At 40.1% G+C, this 18550-nt stretch overlaps 1 protein-coding gene across 6 annotated transcripts in view; it reads right to left on the bottom strand.

The window, feature by feature from the left end:
• Positions 1 to 18550, bottom strand: part of LOC126380023 (intermembrane lipid transfer protein VPS13B) — a 51102-nt gene that overhangs the window by 9065 nt on the left and 23487 nt on the right. For 5 of the 6 annotated variants that reach the window (XM_050029112.1, XM_050029116.1, XM_050029115.1 and 2 more), the window contains exons 41-75: positions 18317 to 18424; positions 17505 to 17621; positions 17140 to 17293; positions 16251 to 16375; positions 15426 to 15519; positions 15019 to 15232; positions 14611 to 14791; positions 14256 to 14404; positions 14005 to 14143; positions 13657 to 13780; positions 13336 to 13442; positions 12800 to 12981; positions 12426 to 12569; positions 12036 to 12240; positions 11641 to 11828; positions 11409 to 11482; positions 10973 to 11154; positions 10211 to 10323; positions 9923 to 10011; positions 9598 to 9728; positions 8808 to 8965; positions 8425 to 8550; positions 7595 to 7706; positions 6811 to 6987; positions 6394 to 6549; positions 5868 to 5969; positions 5693 to 5784; positions 5164 to 5356; positions 4185 to 4340; positions 3393 to 3546; positions 3063 to 3205; positions 2818 to 2904; positions 2558 to 2597; positions 1260 to 1346; positions 366 to 527 (exon numbers count right to left, since the gene is read on the bottom strand). In XM_050029112.1, the coding sequence (XP_049885069.1) occupies positions 366 to 527; positions 1260 to 1346; positions 2558 to 2597; positions 2818 to 2904; positions 3063 to 3205; positions 3393 to 3546; positions 4185 to 4340; positions 5164 to 5356; positions 5693 to 5784; positions 5868 to 5969; positions 6394 to 6549; positions 6811 to 6987; positions 7595 to 7706; positions 8425 to 8550; positions 8808 to 8965; positions 9598 to 9728; positions 9923 to 10011; positions 10211 to 10323; positions 10973 to 11154; positions 11409 to 11482; positions 11641 to 11828; positions 12036 to 12240; positions 12426 to 12569; positions 12800 to 12981; positions 13336 to 13442; positions 13657 to 13780; positions 14005 to 14143; positions 14256 to 14404; positions 14611 to 14791; positions 15019 to 15232; positions 15426 to 15519; positions 16251 to 16375; positions 17140 to 17293; positions 17505 to 17621; positions 18317 to 18424 (4765 nt within the window). The remainder of the gene's footprint in view (positions 1 to 365; positions 528 to 1259; positions 1347 to 2557; positions 2598 to 2817; positions 2905 to 3062; positions 3206 to 3392; positions 3547 to 4184; positions 4341 to 5163; positions 5357 to 5692; positions 5785 to 5867; positions 5970 to 6393; positions 6550 to 6810; positions 6988 to 7594; positions 7707 to 8424; positions 8551 to 8807; positions 8966 to 9597; positions 9729 to 9922; positions 10012 to 10210; positions 10324 to 10972; positions 11155 to 11408; positions 11483 to 11640; positions 11829 to 12035; positions 12241 to 12425; positions 12570 to 12799; positions 12982 to 13335; positions 13443 to 13656; positions 13781 to 14004; positions 14144 to 14255; positions 14405 to 14610; positions 14792 to 15018; positions 15233 to 15425; positions 15520 to 16250; positions 16376 to 17139; positions 17294 to 17504; positions 17622 to 18316; positions 18425 to 18550) is intronic. The other variant, XM_050029117.1, reaches the window with a different exon arrangement.

Below are 18550 nucleotides of genomic sequence, written 5' to 3'. Positions count from 1 at the left end.
AAATAAGTGGTAATATATTTATGGTGCTGGTGATAACTGTAATAAGTATGGCCTCCTAATTTGGAAAAGTTATTCATTATACGCGTATGGAGAGACCACTCATGTCAGCCAGGCTGCATTTTGTGTCATACGTAAATGGTTGTATCGCATTTGCATCGATGAATTGGGAACGCGACTTTTTACAGCAAAAGGTGGAAACTATTTAAATCATGTTTGCAGTGTTATTCATAGTAGTTTTTCTGACGTGACTTATTGTCTATTTGCGTCGGTTCACGTTAACTACTTAGCCAGACAAATGAGGAGCCCTGAGGGCTCTCCCCGGTAATGAACATTCGTATGGGCTAGATTACAAAGTGAATTGAGACTTGCCTCGAAGAAGGTGGTGAGTATGCAGGCCGCGCGGTGCACGTGTAGCGCCAGCAGTGGCGGCGTGTCGTTGGCGGCCGCGACGCTCACCACCACGCCCGCTAACATGCAGCGCACGCGCTCCGACTCCGACTCCAAGCTGCGACGCCACTCTGGACATTCTACGTATAGTGAGCCAATCATGTTTTATATTATGTAATAAGACATGTTATTGCTTATATTCATATTTGTCTAAGAACCAGCGACCGTCACGTCTTCGTTATTCCATGGTATAATAAAACACGGTATGCTCAATCTGTGAAAAGGCGCCATTGCTAGCCGTTTGATGACGTAAGTGTTATACATGGGTGTTACCATTAAATTGGTGTCTCCAACATTCCAAGGCTTTAAATTTTATTTTTGAAAATTAAGCGAATTACTGACTAACTTACTTGAAGAGCGCAGCTCTTAAATAAAGAGAGAGAGAGAGTCGTGGGTATTTAAAAAATACTAACGGAGGGTGAGATGACGTCATCGCGGCTAACTTTGAAATACTAGCTGTCACTTTTGAGCATACCTTGTTTTATTATACCATGTGTTATTCTACAAAAAACAGACTTTGTCTGCGCATTATTAACGACCAGCAGCTCTGAAGTTTGGATCATCGTGGCTTGGTATGTAACGTATGAAAAATCGAGATATAAAAAATAATCGAAAGATAGTAAAGAGTGCAAACTGCAAATAGTATTTATTCCGATGACGCTGTTCGAGGCAACACCGCTTACGTTGAATTTGTGTGAAGAATAGGCACTCATTTGCCAAAAATGCGCTGCTTATGCGCGTTGTATTCGTGTCATATTTAACTAGGAACACTATTGTACGAGATACTGTTAGGTATATGATATAAAACTCACCAAAATTTGCATCTTCCTCGATGGCTGTAGACGCTACTTCGGAAGAGAAGAAACTGGGTTGTATTGTGACAGTTTCATCGTTGTCATCTATTAAAAAAAATGTAATCGTTAACAAAACATTCTTAATAAAATATTTGAAACCTAGATGAATACTGATGAACATAATAACTAGCATAAAAGAATATGATATTCGGAGTAAACTATGTACTATTTTTCGTGGATGGTGATATTGCATTTGGTTGTTCTTAGTGGCTCTACCTACTTCATTAGAAGTGAAGAACGTGTGTGAATGTATGTTATGATATGACTTAGAACGATACCTTAATCAAATTGGAAATAACTACGACTACGGATAAACGCAAAAGGGTGAAGAGACTTGGCGTCGTTCAGTAGACCGAGTAGACTACAGTTCAGTAGACTACGTTAAATTACAAATAACATAACCTACAACAAACTACACTGCACCTATACAGTTCAGAAACTGATTTAACATTTTAATATCTACGAACAAACTGTTGCATGTCACCTCTGAAAGTTAGAAGGTGTACATCATCTCTTACACTAGTCTCTGAAATGTAAGTTTCAATCGTGAATTTGTCCATATGCGTCTGTAGATTTTCGCTTGGATCAGTTTTTTCATTTGGGTCGTCAGGTAATTGAGCTCTTTTTTTCTTTTCAATTTTCAGTACTGGATTTTCTTCTGGTTTTATATCCTCTTCAAAACCGATATTTTCTTTAGTATTCATATTTTCAGCTTTGTTCCTTTCCTCAGGTTTGTTTTCATCTGCCGAAATATTTTCGGGTGTTTGTTCCTGTGTCTCTGCCTTAACAACAAAAAATTCATCCTTCTTTCTTTCTAGGGGTATCTCTTGATGAACCTCTGCATTTTTACATCTATCAATTATATCAGCAATACTTGTATGTTCACATGCTAGATCCGTTTTTTTTTCTGCGGTTCCGCTGTGACCGCTGGTCGAGCGTGATTGTACGCGCATTAAACTTTGCTTTTTTCTTAATTCCACAGTTTTTTTTAAATTTTCTAAATCCCTGTCGAGGCTCGCAATTTTTTCTTTGTGTAGAAGGTCTAAGTAGGACGTTGATACATCTCGTTTTAATTTGCTGAACACTGTAATAAACGATTCATTCGATAATGACTAACGATTTTGGTGTTGTGGAATGGCAATAACATTATCGAGTATGATTAATGACGCTGTGGAATTGATAGCTAAAACAATTATTAATTTGTCTTTAGGTAAAATATGTATGTGCGCTTTTTAAATACCGCATTTATTACTTACATTTGGCTTTTGCAACGATACGATCCAAGGACTGGCTTCTCTGTAAATAAAAATATTGATTATGAACTGCCTCGCGTTAACTCGCATAATTGATTTGACGGATCTTGATGAAACTTTTTGTGGGTGGTAAAGTGAGGTACAATTATAGTGTTACGGTTTCTGTAAGGTTAGAGGCCATGGGAACAACGTCTGTCGGGTCCACCACTATGTAATAAGCAAAGTAGAAACCTTAGGGGTACTCGTAATTGCGATGTACTTACACCTGGTGCGTTTGTTGGTACTAGTATTGCTTCGGAGCCAAGTGGCTCTCCGAGTCGTCGCCTGATGTCACTTGCAGATATGTCGTGCTGCAACAATTAACAGATTAAATCAGGGACCACCAACAGGGCAATATTGCATATTCCAAACATTACGTAAGCGATGTTGTCTATTGAAAATTACAAGATTTTACTAGTTTAATCAAACGCAACAAGAACCCCGTGTGAGTTACACAGTTAGTGTGTACCTGATCGACATCCCGGAACTCGATGAGAGTGGAATGTGGGAAGGTGCGCACGCGCAATTTGACGGTTATAGTTCGTGTCAGCTGCACTAGTTGTTCCCCGTCGGTCACTGCCACTGGCGGACACCAGTCGGGATAGCCGCCTTCTACGTTTTACAAAAGAACATGTGAACACATTATTTTTACATTATTATTACTCCCGTAAAGAATCAAAGTAATAGTATAAGTAAGTTTTTCTTAAATATAACAAATTGTTGTTTTTTCCGTGGTCCCCACGACCAAACCCTTACATTTAGGTAAGTAATTATAAAATTAGTAATACGAGTACTTTACCTCCGTGTACCATAGAGAAAGTAAGGAAGGGCACTGGCGAGGCGGCTTCGGGCGCCGGCGGCAGGTTGGAGCAGTATCCTGGGGTCGAGTAGTGCGTTACCGCCTGTGGCGGCAGAGTGCAATACCACTGCGAGTCCGGGCATTCAGGTGCCACCTGTTTCACACACACATTAGTAACACGTTCTCCCTCACTGACCACGTGTCATGGAACTAAGATTCATAAAAGTATGACACTTGAGACCACGCCAACAGACGTAGCATCAAATGTAAAAAAATAACTTATGTCAAAAAGGATGATGTTCTCAATTAATTTGTATATATATAAGAGAGATAATTTATTCAAACATCACCCATGCAATGTGTAGCATACATATACATGTTTGTTTATGGGAGTTTTGGTAGACTTCTAAACACGTGTGCCAAATTTCACAGGTGTATGTAGAGACTACATAGTCTCTATATTAATTTATGTTTGTTCTAAAATTTCTCAAAAACTGCAAATCCTACAAAAAAAAAAGTAATTTTGTATATATATCTAACCGATAACTAACCGACTTCTAGTAGAATCATGGTCGAAATTAATATTGTGAGGGAACCTCGACAAATGTGTTTTCGGACGTACATGACCTAATCTGTAATTGAACTAGTTTTCCATTTGGGTTGGGCAGTCAGATTGGCAGTCACTTATGTAATAGGGTGCTGCCAAATCTTCAGGTTAGGTAAGCGGAGTCGGGAAAAGACGGGATACCTAACGCTAGGAATATGATGAGTGTCATGGTAAGCAGGTGTTACCTGTACGTGGAACGCGTTGTCGTCAGTGTCTATAGGTTGTCCGACGGCGACGGTTGTCTGAGACTGGTTGTGTATGACGAACTGCGGGCACGGGTCGTCTGCCACGGTCACCACCCATCGCCCTTCGTGTTTGTGCTGCGTCACTACCACCGGCATCTGGACGGTAACGTATTACATTTTAATTTACTCACTCAACATTTTTCGAGTAACTAACATAATAACCATACACAGGGGGTATTTTCCTGGTTCAAAGATAAATTATAAAATGCTAACCCAGAAATAGTAGCTAGTGTAAAATGATCAAAAAACAATCACAGTTTACTTTTCGAATTATATTTATGAATTAAGTAACAATGAGTACGACGTTTGACCTCTTTTATTGATGACGTCACAGTGTAGTATTTTCATATAAACTACAAAGAAATCTTTCATTTCGACGCTTCGTAAAAGTATCTCATTTAACTAGGCTGTCAAGTAGCCTATTATAGACGGCGATACGGCTCACCACCTAACTCGTTGGCGTAACAGAAAGTTTGGGGAGCGTGGGTAGCTACTTCAACTTGCGACGGAGGTTTTTCTGACTACCCCAAATGGGAGTATAGTCGTAAGCTTATGTTATGTTTATGCAGATTATTTTTCACTTTTTATTATTAGGGGTTTTTATAATAGAGGAGCTCGGTGGCGCAGCGGTTAACGCGCTCGGTCTGCGATTGTTGAAGTAAAGCAACTTTCGCACAGGCCGGTCATAGGATGGGTGACCACAAAAAAAAAATGTTTTCATATCGAGCTCCTCCGTGCTTCGGAAGGCACGTTAAGCCGTTGGTCCCGGCTGCATTAGCAGTCGTTAATAACCATCAATCCGCACTGGGCCCGCGTGATGGTTTAAGGCCCGATCTCCCTATCCATCCATAGGGAAGGCCGTGCCCCAGCAGTGGGGACGTTAATGGGATGATGATGATAATAAAAAAATATATTTTACGGAATGAGTGTTGCCATCGCTAAGGGCGATGGGTCGTCGGTTGGGCGTGATGCCTAGCCGGATGGGCGCTGCGGCGTAGGCAGGTAAGTGGCTCGAAGACAGCGTGATATTTAGGAACAAGAGCAGCTCCGACACGTTGCCGCCGCGCCAGCGCTCCCGCAGCCAGAACTTACATAGGGGAATGCTCTGGAAACTAAAAACATAAAATTAGTATACTACAGTCACATACAGCCTATAAACGAAATCACCCAATCAACTCTTTGCATTCTTCTTTCGTGCATTAATCACATTTTACATCACCTTTTGTACAAATTGACATTCTTTTGATATAAAAATCATAATATACAAATATTGTAGTCAATAAGCAATATTTTGACCGGCAAAGTCAACGGTGAGGCGAGGAAGATGGGAATAGTGCGGAGCAAGGAGTGGTCATTCTGTGTGTAGTATTATTGGGTAGTTGATTCTATACCTATATCTAAGAAGGTAAGAAAGGAGGGCTGTTATAATGTTTATATTTAAAAGTTACCTTCCAGGTCTATTTGGAGCCACTAATTTGAAAGTCTTTGGTCGCAATATTAGCTCCCTATCTCCGCCTTTCGGTACAGCAGTCGCGGCCACCTGATAAGTTAATTACATTACGCACAATATAAGAAATGGTTTCGAATATTTTATTTACGGTTACAGATAAAGAAAATACATACCAACAAATCTTTCCTTGTATTGTTGACAAAAACAAATGCCGATGTAAGGCCAAGGATGTTTATGTCTTCTTTTATTTCGTAGTGCAGGTTGATTATCGCCACCTACAAGTGTATACATCGTATAAAGACATTGCTTCAGACTTGCAGCTTCATTAATTCAGACGATGGCTCCATATTGCCTGGACTAATGAAAGAGACAACCGTAAAAATAATAATAAAGAACAATAATTTCTGAGGAGTACAGAAACTATCATGTGTACGGTCACGACGTTTAGTACCATGTCACATTAACTTTTTGGACCAACTGAACTGTAAGTCTCACTAAATATCAAATATGATAACGCGAAATGGTTAAGCACCTGATATTGCTCATGACTGTACAACCACAATGGGTCTCGATCAAAGCGCAGGGAGAAGAGAGGAGTAGAAATGTACAGAATCGACTCATAACCGCGAGAGACAGCGTGACAGAGCGTCTTCTCTCTCACACGCGATGGTTGGGCGATTTCTTATATTTATATCTCACCTTTTGGTTGCACTGTATGGCGAAGGTAGCGGGGTGGTCGATGGCGACCTGGCCTTGCCCGGGCGTGCCATAACGCCCGGGGTCTTCTGTGCACACCTCTAGTTGGTTGCTCACAAACGTCTCCCGCACGATCTCTACTGACATGAAGAACGGCTTCTGCAAAATAACAAGAACTATTTGAGAACACGATCGTTACTTTATGTACCTACGTATTGTTAGAGGGAGTGAAATAGATCATGACTGACCATTCTATCGAATTTCTAGTTCTCGCCGTGGATTGAAGTTATTGCAAAAGTTAATTTGTATTAAAATAACCAATTACATGAAATTCATACATTTCGACACTAAAACCCGTTGTGATGAGCTGTGATTTCTAGTTAACAGTATGAAGATGTAATTTGACGATGACAATCTTACCTTCAGCACTATGGAGGGCGGCGAGATAACAGTACCCGGCTCGAGTTTACACATGGGCGCAGCGTCGTGCGCGCGCAACGTCAGACTTATAGGCGACGCGTTGCAAAGCAGTAGTACTGGGCTCAGCTGGACTTTGAGTGAACAACCCCCTCCAGCGCGGACTGCTTGGTACCGGATCTACACAGGTAGAATACTACATATTATCATCTTCCTAGCATTATCCCGTTTCTCACGGGAGCGCTTACCTAACCTGACGATTCGACAGGTCCAATTTTTACAGGAAGCGACCGCCTGTCTAACCTTCAAACCCGCGAAGGGAAAACCAGCCCGATACAAGTTATCTCGGCTCTATTAGCTTATATCGGGAATGTGGATTTCCTCCCGATGTTTTCCTTCACCGCTGAGCACGTGATCATCATTTATAGGCCCGTCCTGAGATTCGAAACTGCGACCTCATGATGAGAGTCAAGCGTTCTTTCAACTGGGCTACCACGTCTCACTCACAGGTAGAATACTAAATGTACCTAGTACCTAAATAATAATTATTATATAACTTGTACGCAAGTTGTCTAATTGCAATAAGGGTAAAAAATTAGAGGCATCACTTAAAAACTTATCATAATATATGTTAACGAATACAAAACAATTTATTGTACAAAAGGAAAATATAATACATTAAAATTACAATTAAACAGATGCTATAAAAGGTGGCGTTATTGCTAAGGTAGCAATACCACCACCATATTCTATACAACCTGATGTGTTATGACATCGTTGTACTTACGGCGACTTCACACTTGGGCTGCAGAAGCGCCGGCTGCCAGGTACCAGGCCAATGTGTGGCTACGACCGAGTACGGCCACGGCGAATGAGCCCGCCGCCCAGACGTTTCCAACCTGCGGGGTTACTCTCATTAGCCTCCAAAAATATATTATGCGTCGTTACCTTAGTGCTATCCCGTGTTCATGGATTCCGCTTACCTAAAATTTTTACATATAGCAAAACTGACCTACCATCCCGAAGCAAAAACCTTATCGGTTAGGTCACATGACTAATATTAATAGTAGCCTAATATTAATAATACGAGCATTTATGTGGATGGTGTTTACGATTTGGTATGGCGAACTAATAAAATAATCAGCCACGCTCTTGGCAGTTTAGCATAGTAGTAGCCTCACTTTAAAACTTCATAGCATAATCATTCTGATCATTATACGAGTTATATTTAGAACGTAACATAATAGAAGTAGTGTAGCAGAGTGCAAACTCTGCACATACTGGCATCTCCTTATTACCGTCAATCATTTTAAATTTCGAAATTTTCATTCCATGACTCATTACATACTCGACCTTGATGAGAGTTACATCTACATTGCCTGTGGTCGCGTCCACTATCTTTATCTGTCCATTGCATCTTATTTTCTTTATACTGTATTCTATATATTATTATCGTTCAACTGTGACTTAAGTTCCTGTTTGTGAAGTACTGTTTACTGTTCCACTCCTGTCTTACTACTACTTGCTTCTCCTGTCGCACTACTCTGCCGGCACGTCGGGACTCAGGGCCTTCACCTCCACCCGTCGTGCCGCAGCTGGTTACTAGGTTAGCCTTACCATTGGTCAATCTCCTGTAGTACCTCGTCGACAGTGATCACTGGGGGTCGCTTCTCAAACACCGATGTGTCTGTGACACCATAATGCAGCGGCACCGCTTCCCTCGTCACTGGACACTCGATATTTCTGTTTGAACCACACAGAGAAGTGACGACCATGCAATATATGGGTTTCTGTGCACAACATGATTACGGGAAGAAAAAAGACGTACAAGACGAATAAAATATAAAAAGTAGTAGTAGTAAAAAAAAGAGAAAAAAGTAAAAGTAGTAGTAGTAGTTTTGTCAAAGTAGTAAAGTAGTAGTGTGTATTGATTTAGCAATTAGCGAACAATGAACACACTATTCCTATTTCTATAATAAACACAGTTTCCTGTAAGTTACCTGTATTGAAAAGATAGGTTATGCCTAGCCGCGGTAGTACCGGGTGCAAGTAGATGCGTGCTGGTGCCACGACCTGAGGCTGTCTGTATCAATGGCGGGGGTCGAGATTCCTCTGACCCCTCTGTCGTCGGTGCAACTAGTTCCGTTACCACCAGTACCTGTAATAATCAACTGGCCAATAAGAGGTCTAAAATCGCACGTGGATGAGTGTACGTGTTTGTCACGACAACCATTTTAAAAGAGCTTAGGCACTTCGCTTTGCAAAGTGATCCAAAAACCAATACGGATGGTTTTTATGTTAAGGAACCTTTAAGCAAACAAAATCTACGTCTTATCACAAATATTATTATAATAATATGGCAAATATGAAATTGGTCGTAATTCAAAACATTTTAACATACATACTAACAGCCTCTGTGGTGTAGTGGTTAGAGCGTTAGGCTCACGATCTGGAGGTCCGGATTCGATTCCCGATGGGGACATTGTCGAAATCACTTTGTGAGACTGTCCTTTGTTTGGTAAGGACTTTTCATGCTTGAATCACCTGATTGTCCGAAAAAGTAAGATGATTCCGTGCTTCGGAGGGCACGTTAAGCCGTTGGTCGTAACTATTAGCCGTAAAAACACCTCCACCAACCCGCAGTGGAGCAGCGTGGTGGAGTATGCTTCATACCCCCTCCGGTTGATTGAGGGGAGGCCTGTGCCCAGCAGTGGGATGTATATAGGCTGTTGTGTGTTATGTAACATACATGAAACAGTTATATGAATACGTAGATGATAAAACACTTACGTCGGTATCCAAAGTCAGATGTGACTGTAGTACATAGAGTGGCCATATCGAAGCAAAGATTCGCCCGTCGGCACGCGCTCGCACGACGCGGCACCAGACCGATATATACGGCACATCTCCTTCACTTGGCACTGTTGAATAAAATGAACGACACTGATCGTCACTAGATAAATATTTTTTTACTAGAATTGCGTTCCTTGAGTTGAGCTTTCAGCAAGAGACGTATGTAGTAAAGTATCCTTTAAAAATATCAAAGAAAGTCGTAATTCTACCTACTCGTAATTACATCTGCAGTAAATATAAATGAAACTCAAATATTTCTCACCTTTGACTAGCCATGGTACGTTTTCCTTGGGGCATTCCTTTAACGGGATATCTCCCGACCAGCCCGTGTCGTGTTGCATAAATCGTATCCTAAAATATAGCAAACATTATATGATTATCATATTGATAAGCCGTTTACTATTAGATTACAATTCCTTCGCCGAAGATGTGGGCTTCATTTTTTGCAGTGTGTCTACACACACAGTGGACAAACATGACCAGAAAAAAATATATTTCTTTGTCTATTGTATGTGCATACTGAGGCCAGGCCTTGTAAGTTGTGACTCACTTGAGCACCATATCACAGCTGGAACTGCAGATGACACTGCGGCCGATGCTCTCACTGGACAGTTCTCCGGAAGATATTGAGTGCCATTGATTATCCGGCGAGAGGGCACGAACCTGTCAATTTATTATATCTCTACAGTACTCGAAATACCAATTGTATTTGGGTGAACTTTTTGAAGTGCCTGTCATCATTTCGCTGGAGATGATTTTTCAATGAGGCAGTAATTGCGCGTTACGATACCTTTTTACTTTTTTCTCCATCGAATCGTGTATTCTTCGATAACCTTATTTGTAGCCAATACTTTAGAACCATATAGAAAATGAATCACCAAAATTACGTATACAGGCACTTTCAAAAATTCCCCAATTTACAGTGAAAAAATTAATTGATTAAATGAACCGTGGTAGCCCAGTTGGTAGAATGCTTGCCTGTCACTTTGAGGTCGAATCCAGCACAGGCCTAAACTAATGATTGTCGAATTTGTTTTCGAATTCACATTTGGATCATAAATGATTATCACGTATCAGCGGTGAAGGGAAACATCCTGAGGAAACTCACATTCCCGGGAAATGCATTTTCGAAGGTATGTGACCTAACCTGTATTGGGCTGATTTTCCCTTCGCGGGTTGGAAGGTCAGACAGGCAGTCGCTTCTGTAAAAAACCGGACCTGTCAAATCTTCAGGTTAGGTAAGCGGACCCTGTGAAAAACGGGCTAATGCTAGGGAGATGATGATGACAGTAAACAAAATTATGACGGTTACCTTGTACAACAGGTTCAACCTGAGCATACTAGCAAGCGTGAGTCGGCCGGTTATCTGCATAGTCCGGTGTGCGCCGTCTTGTTCTATGCACACGTAAAGGAAGTCTCCTGTGTTGTTTGGCTGGTTGATAGTACCCTCGTCCTCGAGCCTGATCTTAAGCTCGCCTACAGTGAATGGTATACCTGCAAGTAAAGTCATTTCACGTAAGTTGCTTTACGTATTTACCCATTTACTTTTTTTATAACACGAGTAGTATCTTATACATTTCTTACCTAATCACTAGCGAATGACTGGTCGCTTAATACGCGATTGAACATTTGGAAGTAAGTTCGACTTAATAAGATTTTTTAATTGTTCCAATCAAAAATAAGTTAATTTTCTAGTGTAGTAGAACATAGAACATTTCGACAAACTAGATAAGTAGCAATAAACTTACTGTTGGACCAGTGCCAGTCGGTCGGGTTTGCGTACGCGAATCGAATTCTTTTTACCGCGTCAGGATTTCGCCACCTGCAATAAAATGTTAATTTTATTACCATTTGACAGTGATAACAAAAGTGGATGCTACTTGTTTTTATGACGGCATGTAGTTCTGCCTACTCCGAGAGGAATTACGATTTTACATGTAAGTGTGTGAGCCGACTCGTCATATAGGCTGACGTACGTACCTATAAGCCAGCCGGATGCCTGATCCCAAAGGTATGAGTTCATCAGTGCCCTCCTGGCCAACCCGCAAGGCAACGGAACAGTTATTGTAGATCCACAAGGAAATCCTCCCCTCTAACACCGACGGGGTTTCAGCAAGCAACTCCGATGTTGATTTTACCTTCTCTAGCGGCATTGGATCGTCCGATACCTGGACCCAAGACAATTATAAAATAATTAGAATACAATATAACTTGTTAAAGGCTAATGCTATCATTAACGTTTATTTACATTATTTGACTGGTTACTTTTATATAAACTAAAAAGAAACCTGACTCTCAGTTTATGACAAAAGGAAATACATATTTTCGGCATCTTTGTTTATTAAAATGTCTATTATGAGAATATAAATAAGTACCTCTTGGATTGCTGATTGCCAATCGTCGGCTAATGCTCGCAGGGTTCGCAGTCTAGGCACGTGCAACGCTGCGTAGATGACGGAGGCGCACACTCTTATCTTCCACGAATCAAACAATTTTTCTCGCAATGACACCCCGCCTTGTAGGTCAAATCCGTCTATTAATCCCTCCATAGTGCCTGATGTGCAGTCCATTATGTCGCTCCTAAAGCAGTCAAGTAGTATTTTTATATCAGGCAACAAGACTCATGCAATAGTACCTTAACGGAAGCTTATATTATGGTAAGAAATAAGCTACTCGTAATCAGAGTCGTAATGATCATATAGATGGTATACATTCATGCATATCATAAGCTAGATAACTAGAATATAAGGGAGTGCAGTACTTACGATAATCGAGTACTCAGTAAGACGAGTTTCCCGGCCGGACTACCAAACTTGCCGTTGACAACGGTATCCCGCGCGGAGAGTGTTAACACGCGGTGTGCTCGCATCAGCGGCTTCGATACGTAGTACCCCTCAAGATTGTTGTGACTGTTACGTACAAGATTATTTTCATACAATCTTAAATCAGTTACATTTAATACACAGCTTGCTTATTCTAAGACCAAACTCAGTCGTCGTGAACATTATACAATACTACGCACACATTTTCGACGTAAAACCACATTCTAAAAATAATCCTTGCATTGCCATTTATTATAATTAATTCCTAGTTATGAGTTTGTTTTTTATATAACTAATATTAGATATTGATTACAAACCTATGTAAAGGAGGCTCTGAGTTATGCACATGAATTTCTAGCGCCGCAAATCTTAAAGAGCAATTGACCCGCGGGGTCAGTTTTGGCGCGAAGTAGGAATCTACCCGCAAAATGCCGGACAGTTGCTCTGCGCAGACCTGACTCCCTGGTTGCAGTTCAGCAGCCACCTCGCCACGGATACACTAAAACAATTTCGTTATGATAGTACTTATTTTACATTGATGTGATCCAGCCGATTTTGGCTACGGCGACCGCTTCAACTCCGACGTTCATGTGCTCGCATGTGGCTTATATAGCCAATCTTATTGAAAAAGATCCTCGCACATAGCGGGCATGTGAGCATGTGACCATTCAAATATGTATAATTGATCGCCGCAGGCGGTCGGTCTTTCAACTCATCGTGTTTGGCGTCAAGCTTATCAACTTTCTAAGATTTTCTTTGCATTCCCGGACCCGATTAAAGGTATATTTCAAATAACTTTCCTATATAAATAATGATTAAATAAGGAAAGAATTGCTTTTCAAGTATCACTAACCCATGGCTCCGGTCTCGGCATAAAGTTGTTGATATCAAATGTATAGGGAGTTTTCTTTTCTTCTTTCGGAACGATACGAAAGCGCCAAGTGGTGGCAAACACTGTATCTGTAAAAAAAAATACATAAATTGTAAATAGGCTCACAAGTTTATTATAACAAGCATAAAGGCATCGTGGCAGACCTCAAAAGAGATGTCGTACGACTTTCAGACTAACTGGAGGGACTGACCGGAGTACTAACGTAAAAGATTGCGAAAACGGTAAAATGGGGAGGCCTGTGCACAGCAGTGGGCTTGATTACATTAGATTTAAAATAACTACCTGGAGGTGCTAATTGAAGACAAAACTCCTTGGGATCGTTGGCTGGTATGGTAACGTATGTATGTGGCTCCCACTGGTACAGCAATTTATTGAAGAATTCAAGGACCGCCTTTATTTCCTCATACTGTGGACGAACAATAAATAACTGTAGCGAGTGTGCAACTGAAACTACAATCAGCATCCTTTACCACAGTCCTTTACTAACTCACAACAAGGACACAGTAGTTCGTGCTCCAATCATGTGAGCGGGTATTGGAATTGGACAATGACATGCTATAGGTGTATGTTACAAAAACACATATGAAGTTACATATGTTCTAGTACATAGACATGCCAATACATATATACCTGATCAGGCAAGGGGAACGTCAATAGCCTAGTGATGGCACGAGGATGTGGATACCGCCAAGCGACCATGTCGTTATGAAGCGTCACTTGGTAAGCCATAGGCAGTTGGCCCCCGCTGATTATTTTAAATGCTCCGCTCCTACAAGAAATTGCAAAATCAAAAAGTAAAAATAAGAATTATCTTTTTCTACAATATGTAATCAGTCAGGCTGTAACACAGGATATAATGGTCAATAAAATAAGTCAAATACCTCAAATCGTCTTTGTAATAGTGGTGTTCAGAATCACTGGCGTCGGACGATGACGTGGCTCTAGACGTTCCAGGCTCGAAAGATTTCGATCGATTGCTATTGCTACAGGACACGTTGTCGTCATTGGGTTCACCACACTCATCAAATTCCTAGTAAGTAAAGTAAATATATCAAATAAGAACCACATTAGCACAAACCATGAATTTTAAAACAAATGCATGATAAGGGAAAAGAATATTCTACGTCACTTGTTAATGATTTCGTTCTCTAAGATACGAAATTTCTGTAACAGTTAAAAGTCAAAATATGAATCAATAATTATAATATTGATAATGAAATTTTGGAAAAAACCCACCTTTTGCATCTTCATCATTTCCTGTATAGCCTTGATAATAACGTTCAAGGATGCGACGATTTTGGGGCGTAATTCCACGGTAATACGGTCGAGGTCTATATTCATACGGACTATGGGATCTCTGCACGAAAGACCGCCTTCAGCTCGTATCCACGCGTCCCATGAAGCCTGTATTTGGGTTCTAAAAAAATATCGAATTTAAATTCTGCCGCATGAAAAATAAATAAATAAAACTCAAAATTTCCGTTCGTATATTAGCAGATTTAATATGTAAAGTACTTTTCGAATGAAGTGTTTATTAATAAATGGCCATTAATTTGTCTAGTGATTGATAACTGGCTGCTTGACCAAGTGTGTGTAACAAGGCAAACTCCTTCGCGATAGCACTTGAAAATTAATAGTAATTACCCGATTTGTAGCGGTTGCAGCAGCAGATGTCGAGGTTCGTTAAACGTCCCGGTAGCAATCATCAGGCCGTTAATGAGTCCGCGCACCATCACCCGATCCGGGCGCGCTGTGAACGCCAGTTGGAGCGACCCGCTGTCCCACCCAATTGTGCCTTCTGACCCGCTCACTCCTACTTGACTTATTTGAATTGTAACGTTGTCGAGCGCATATTTTGCTGCAAAATAACATTAAAGTTGAGAGTTTCAATCTTCTGCTTATACAGATAGATGAAATTAGTCTTTCGTCCTTACAGTAATATTTTGGTTAGTAATGTTGTTATCTAAATAATAAAAAAAATACCGATTACTCATTTGCGTCGGGTAACACTGCACTTTATAAAATTCTAATTACACGTCAAGCTCACTTACTCAAAAGAAGACGGAGTCGATACATAAGTGGAGTCGTAATTACATTACTGTCTGCCTTAGCGCTTGCATTCGTATGTAATAGTTTCAACTGCATCTGCAAAAATATAATTTAGGTATATGGTCTCTGTTATATTACAAGTGTTATATTGTATCAGACAAGCGTCACAAAAAGTTATATTATAATTAAAGAATGATGTTCCTGCTCTAAAGGCTAATAGGCAATGAGCATTTGTACAGCCGTATAGAAGTACCCGTTAGTACGTAGCATGATCGTAGTCACATATTTCACGTCTCCTTCGTACTAAACAGTATGCTTTGCGGAATAGGGATCTCAATCGTTTCTTTCGCACTGGGTGTTATACTATATATCTGTCCTGCTACCATTACCATCATGCTACGTTAAATAGGGTATAGTAGTACAACTTCATTTGCATTAGGCTAGCTTCCAATTAGTCAAATCAGTTACTTTTGATTAATTGTTAAAACGCGAAATTACTATGAAATAGCACTCTGTGACGTCACAGAAAAACGTGACAAAATGTCGGACTTATTATTACGTTTTTCTTGATTAAAATTCATAAATAAATTAAATAGAAAAAAAGAAAATATTTTTCGTTAGTTTTAGATATGTCTTTATTTAGTAATCAGAATTTCATAATTTATCTTGAACCTAGTACATGGCCCATTTTTTTTATATCCAACAAACAGATCATATTGCGTTGATTGCTAGATGCGTTGTATTGTAACACGTTCGAAGCAATCTCTGCTACTATCTGCTCTCGTCTTTCTGGAATCGCCATAACATTGTAATGTTTGGAATCTTACCAGTTTGTGTATCCCCGCGATACGCCGTATGCTGTCAGCAGATAATTCTATCAACACAGGTCGTTCGATGTCTATATTGCAAATGGCGTGCGGGTTGGACATGCTTGTGGATGAGAGTGAACCACCTGCAAATGATGTAAAACATTCGTCACTTATGTTTCTCTAATATAAACCTATTCATATCAAATACTTAAGAAATAGTTTTTTTGCCGGTGGTCTGTCCAGCAAATACCCGAGATGGTATCTCGGGGCATGACTTAAAACCTGACTGAGGGATTGTGTCTTTCCAACCCTTAAGGTCTTCTTCTATCGTGTGGGTGGTGTGAGGTAGATTACCAACCTCATCAACCCTGGTGTGAGGGTTATTATTGAGCCGCCAAAGGCCCCTGAGATACTGCGGGCATGTGTTAATTATTTAAGTAATAATTGTAAATGAAGATTACGAATGAAGATTGCGAACATAACTGTGACATATTGTATTGTGACTTGAAGCAGAACACAAAATTTAAAAAGTCGAAAGCGGATTTGTATTCGACTTATATCTACTTACGTATTGTGCAGGACTTCTGTATATAATAAGTACGTATATGCATAAAAATAAGACTCCCCTCTTCCCTCATTGAGCGCTTGTCACTATCTACCCACTGGAGCAGATTACTTTCAAATACAATGCTCTCAGATGACACCCTGAGCTGATGTTCGCGCCTAACTCTTCGCCCATAGGTCTGTTGTCTTAAATATTTTTACTAGGTGTGAGTCCACCCTAGCCCAGCAGCTTAGTCGTGGTGTTCACGTCGGTGGGAAATAGGCGCTGTATTTGTCGGACCAAGTATTTAATGCCATATGCAGCAAATCTACGTACAATAAGACACGCTAAAAAAAGACTCACCGACCATTGCAGATGTGTACTTCATAGTCACGAGAGCTGGTGGTATTTCTGTTACCGGATCGGGAACCCCACGCGCTGTGCTGAGGATTGTAGTATGCCAGAGGCCTTCGATGAAACCCACACCGAGACCAAACCAAGCGTTGAACAGAGACACCTGAGGTAATAGGGCATTTATGCTGTATAATATTACGCAAAGATATTAGATATTCTATTCATATGAGAAAAAAATTGAGATGTATGGATATCTATTTGTTTTTCACACGAAAGTATCATACACCAGGAGCGGCCACTAGTATGTTATAAATTATAGATACGTAGAATAGTGTAAAAGTCTTATAAATAAATAAATAATAAGTATAACTTACTTGAATGTTCTTAATAGCTTTCCTTTTCCAGTAGTATAGATTTGGTTGATAAAATGTCAAGTGAAACAGTGGTACATTTCCTTGTTTCTTCCGTGCAAATTCTATCGTTTCGGCACCCTAAAAATTAAAGACAATAATGGTGCTGATTCCTGTAAACGCCATCTAATTTTATTTTGTTATACCTGTCATTTTCTTAACCGCTGAAAAAGAAAGGGTCGAGTAATCGACAGGCATAAATTTTATGGAACACGTCAAATTTAGGTAGAAATTTTAAAAACCTTCAAAATTCTATATTGGGCAATAACCTGACAGAATTAAGTTGACAGCACACGTCAAACGGGTTGCATATTAGCGAGATGCCTATTTTATCCGCCCGGGTTATTCATTCATTTTAAAATTAACAGTTGACAATCCATCCCTTTCCTATTCGGTGGATAAGAAAATTACAGGTATAACTTAAAATAAAGTTAGAACATGTCTGCAGGGATCGGGACCAATAATGGACGTTAGAGAATAATAAATATTCTTTAATAAGTATATTATAAATATTCTTTAACTTTCTAATATCATTGTCACGCTTATTTCCAATTGGGGCGGAATCCCACATACTACAATCCTGACACGGTACTTTCGAATTTTCCACACACACCCGCATCATAAACCTGTTTCGTAAGTCTACTTTAATTCATTCCCTTTACATGCCGGAACCATCTAAGCATCCCTCTATGAATTCTCACCCTGAAGTCAATACATATTCTAAGTATTAGGTATTATTTTACGTATTATATTATGTGTTATATTCGCTAAATTACTCTTAGATTCATTCCAGCCACTCCCATGTCTTCCTCTCTTGCTTTGTCAGTAAGGCTTTTGTATGAGCCAGTCTCCGGTGTCGCTTCGCTTCTTTTCTCTTCTACTACCTAAAATTGTAAATATGTATTAACTTTATGTAGATCATAAATTATGTAGGCAATAAAAATATGTCTTTGCTTTTTACGGATTGGAATCTAAATTCAAATTGAGTGGTTTAGATCCCGACTCCCAAC

This window comes from Pectinophora gossypiella, chromosome Z (genome assembly GCF_024362695.1).
Source record: "Pectinophora gossypiella chromosome Z, ilPecGoss1.1, whole genome shotgun sequence".
Taxonomy (NCBI): Eukaryota; Metazoa; Arthropoda; class Insecta; order Lepidoptera; family Gelechiidae; genus Pectinophora; species Pectinophora gossypiella.
This window is presented reverse-complemented; position numbering and strand designations above follow the sequence as displayed.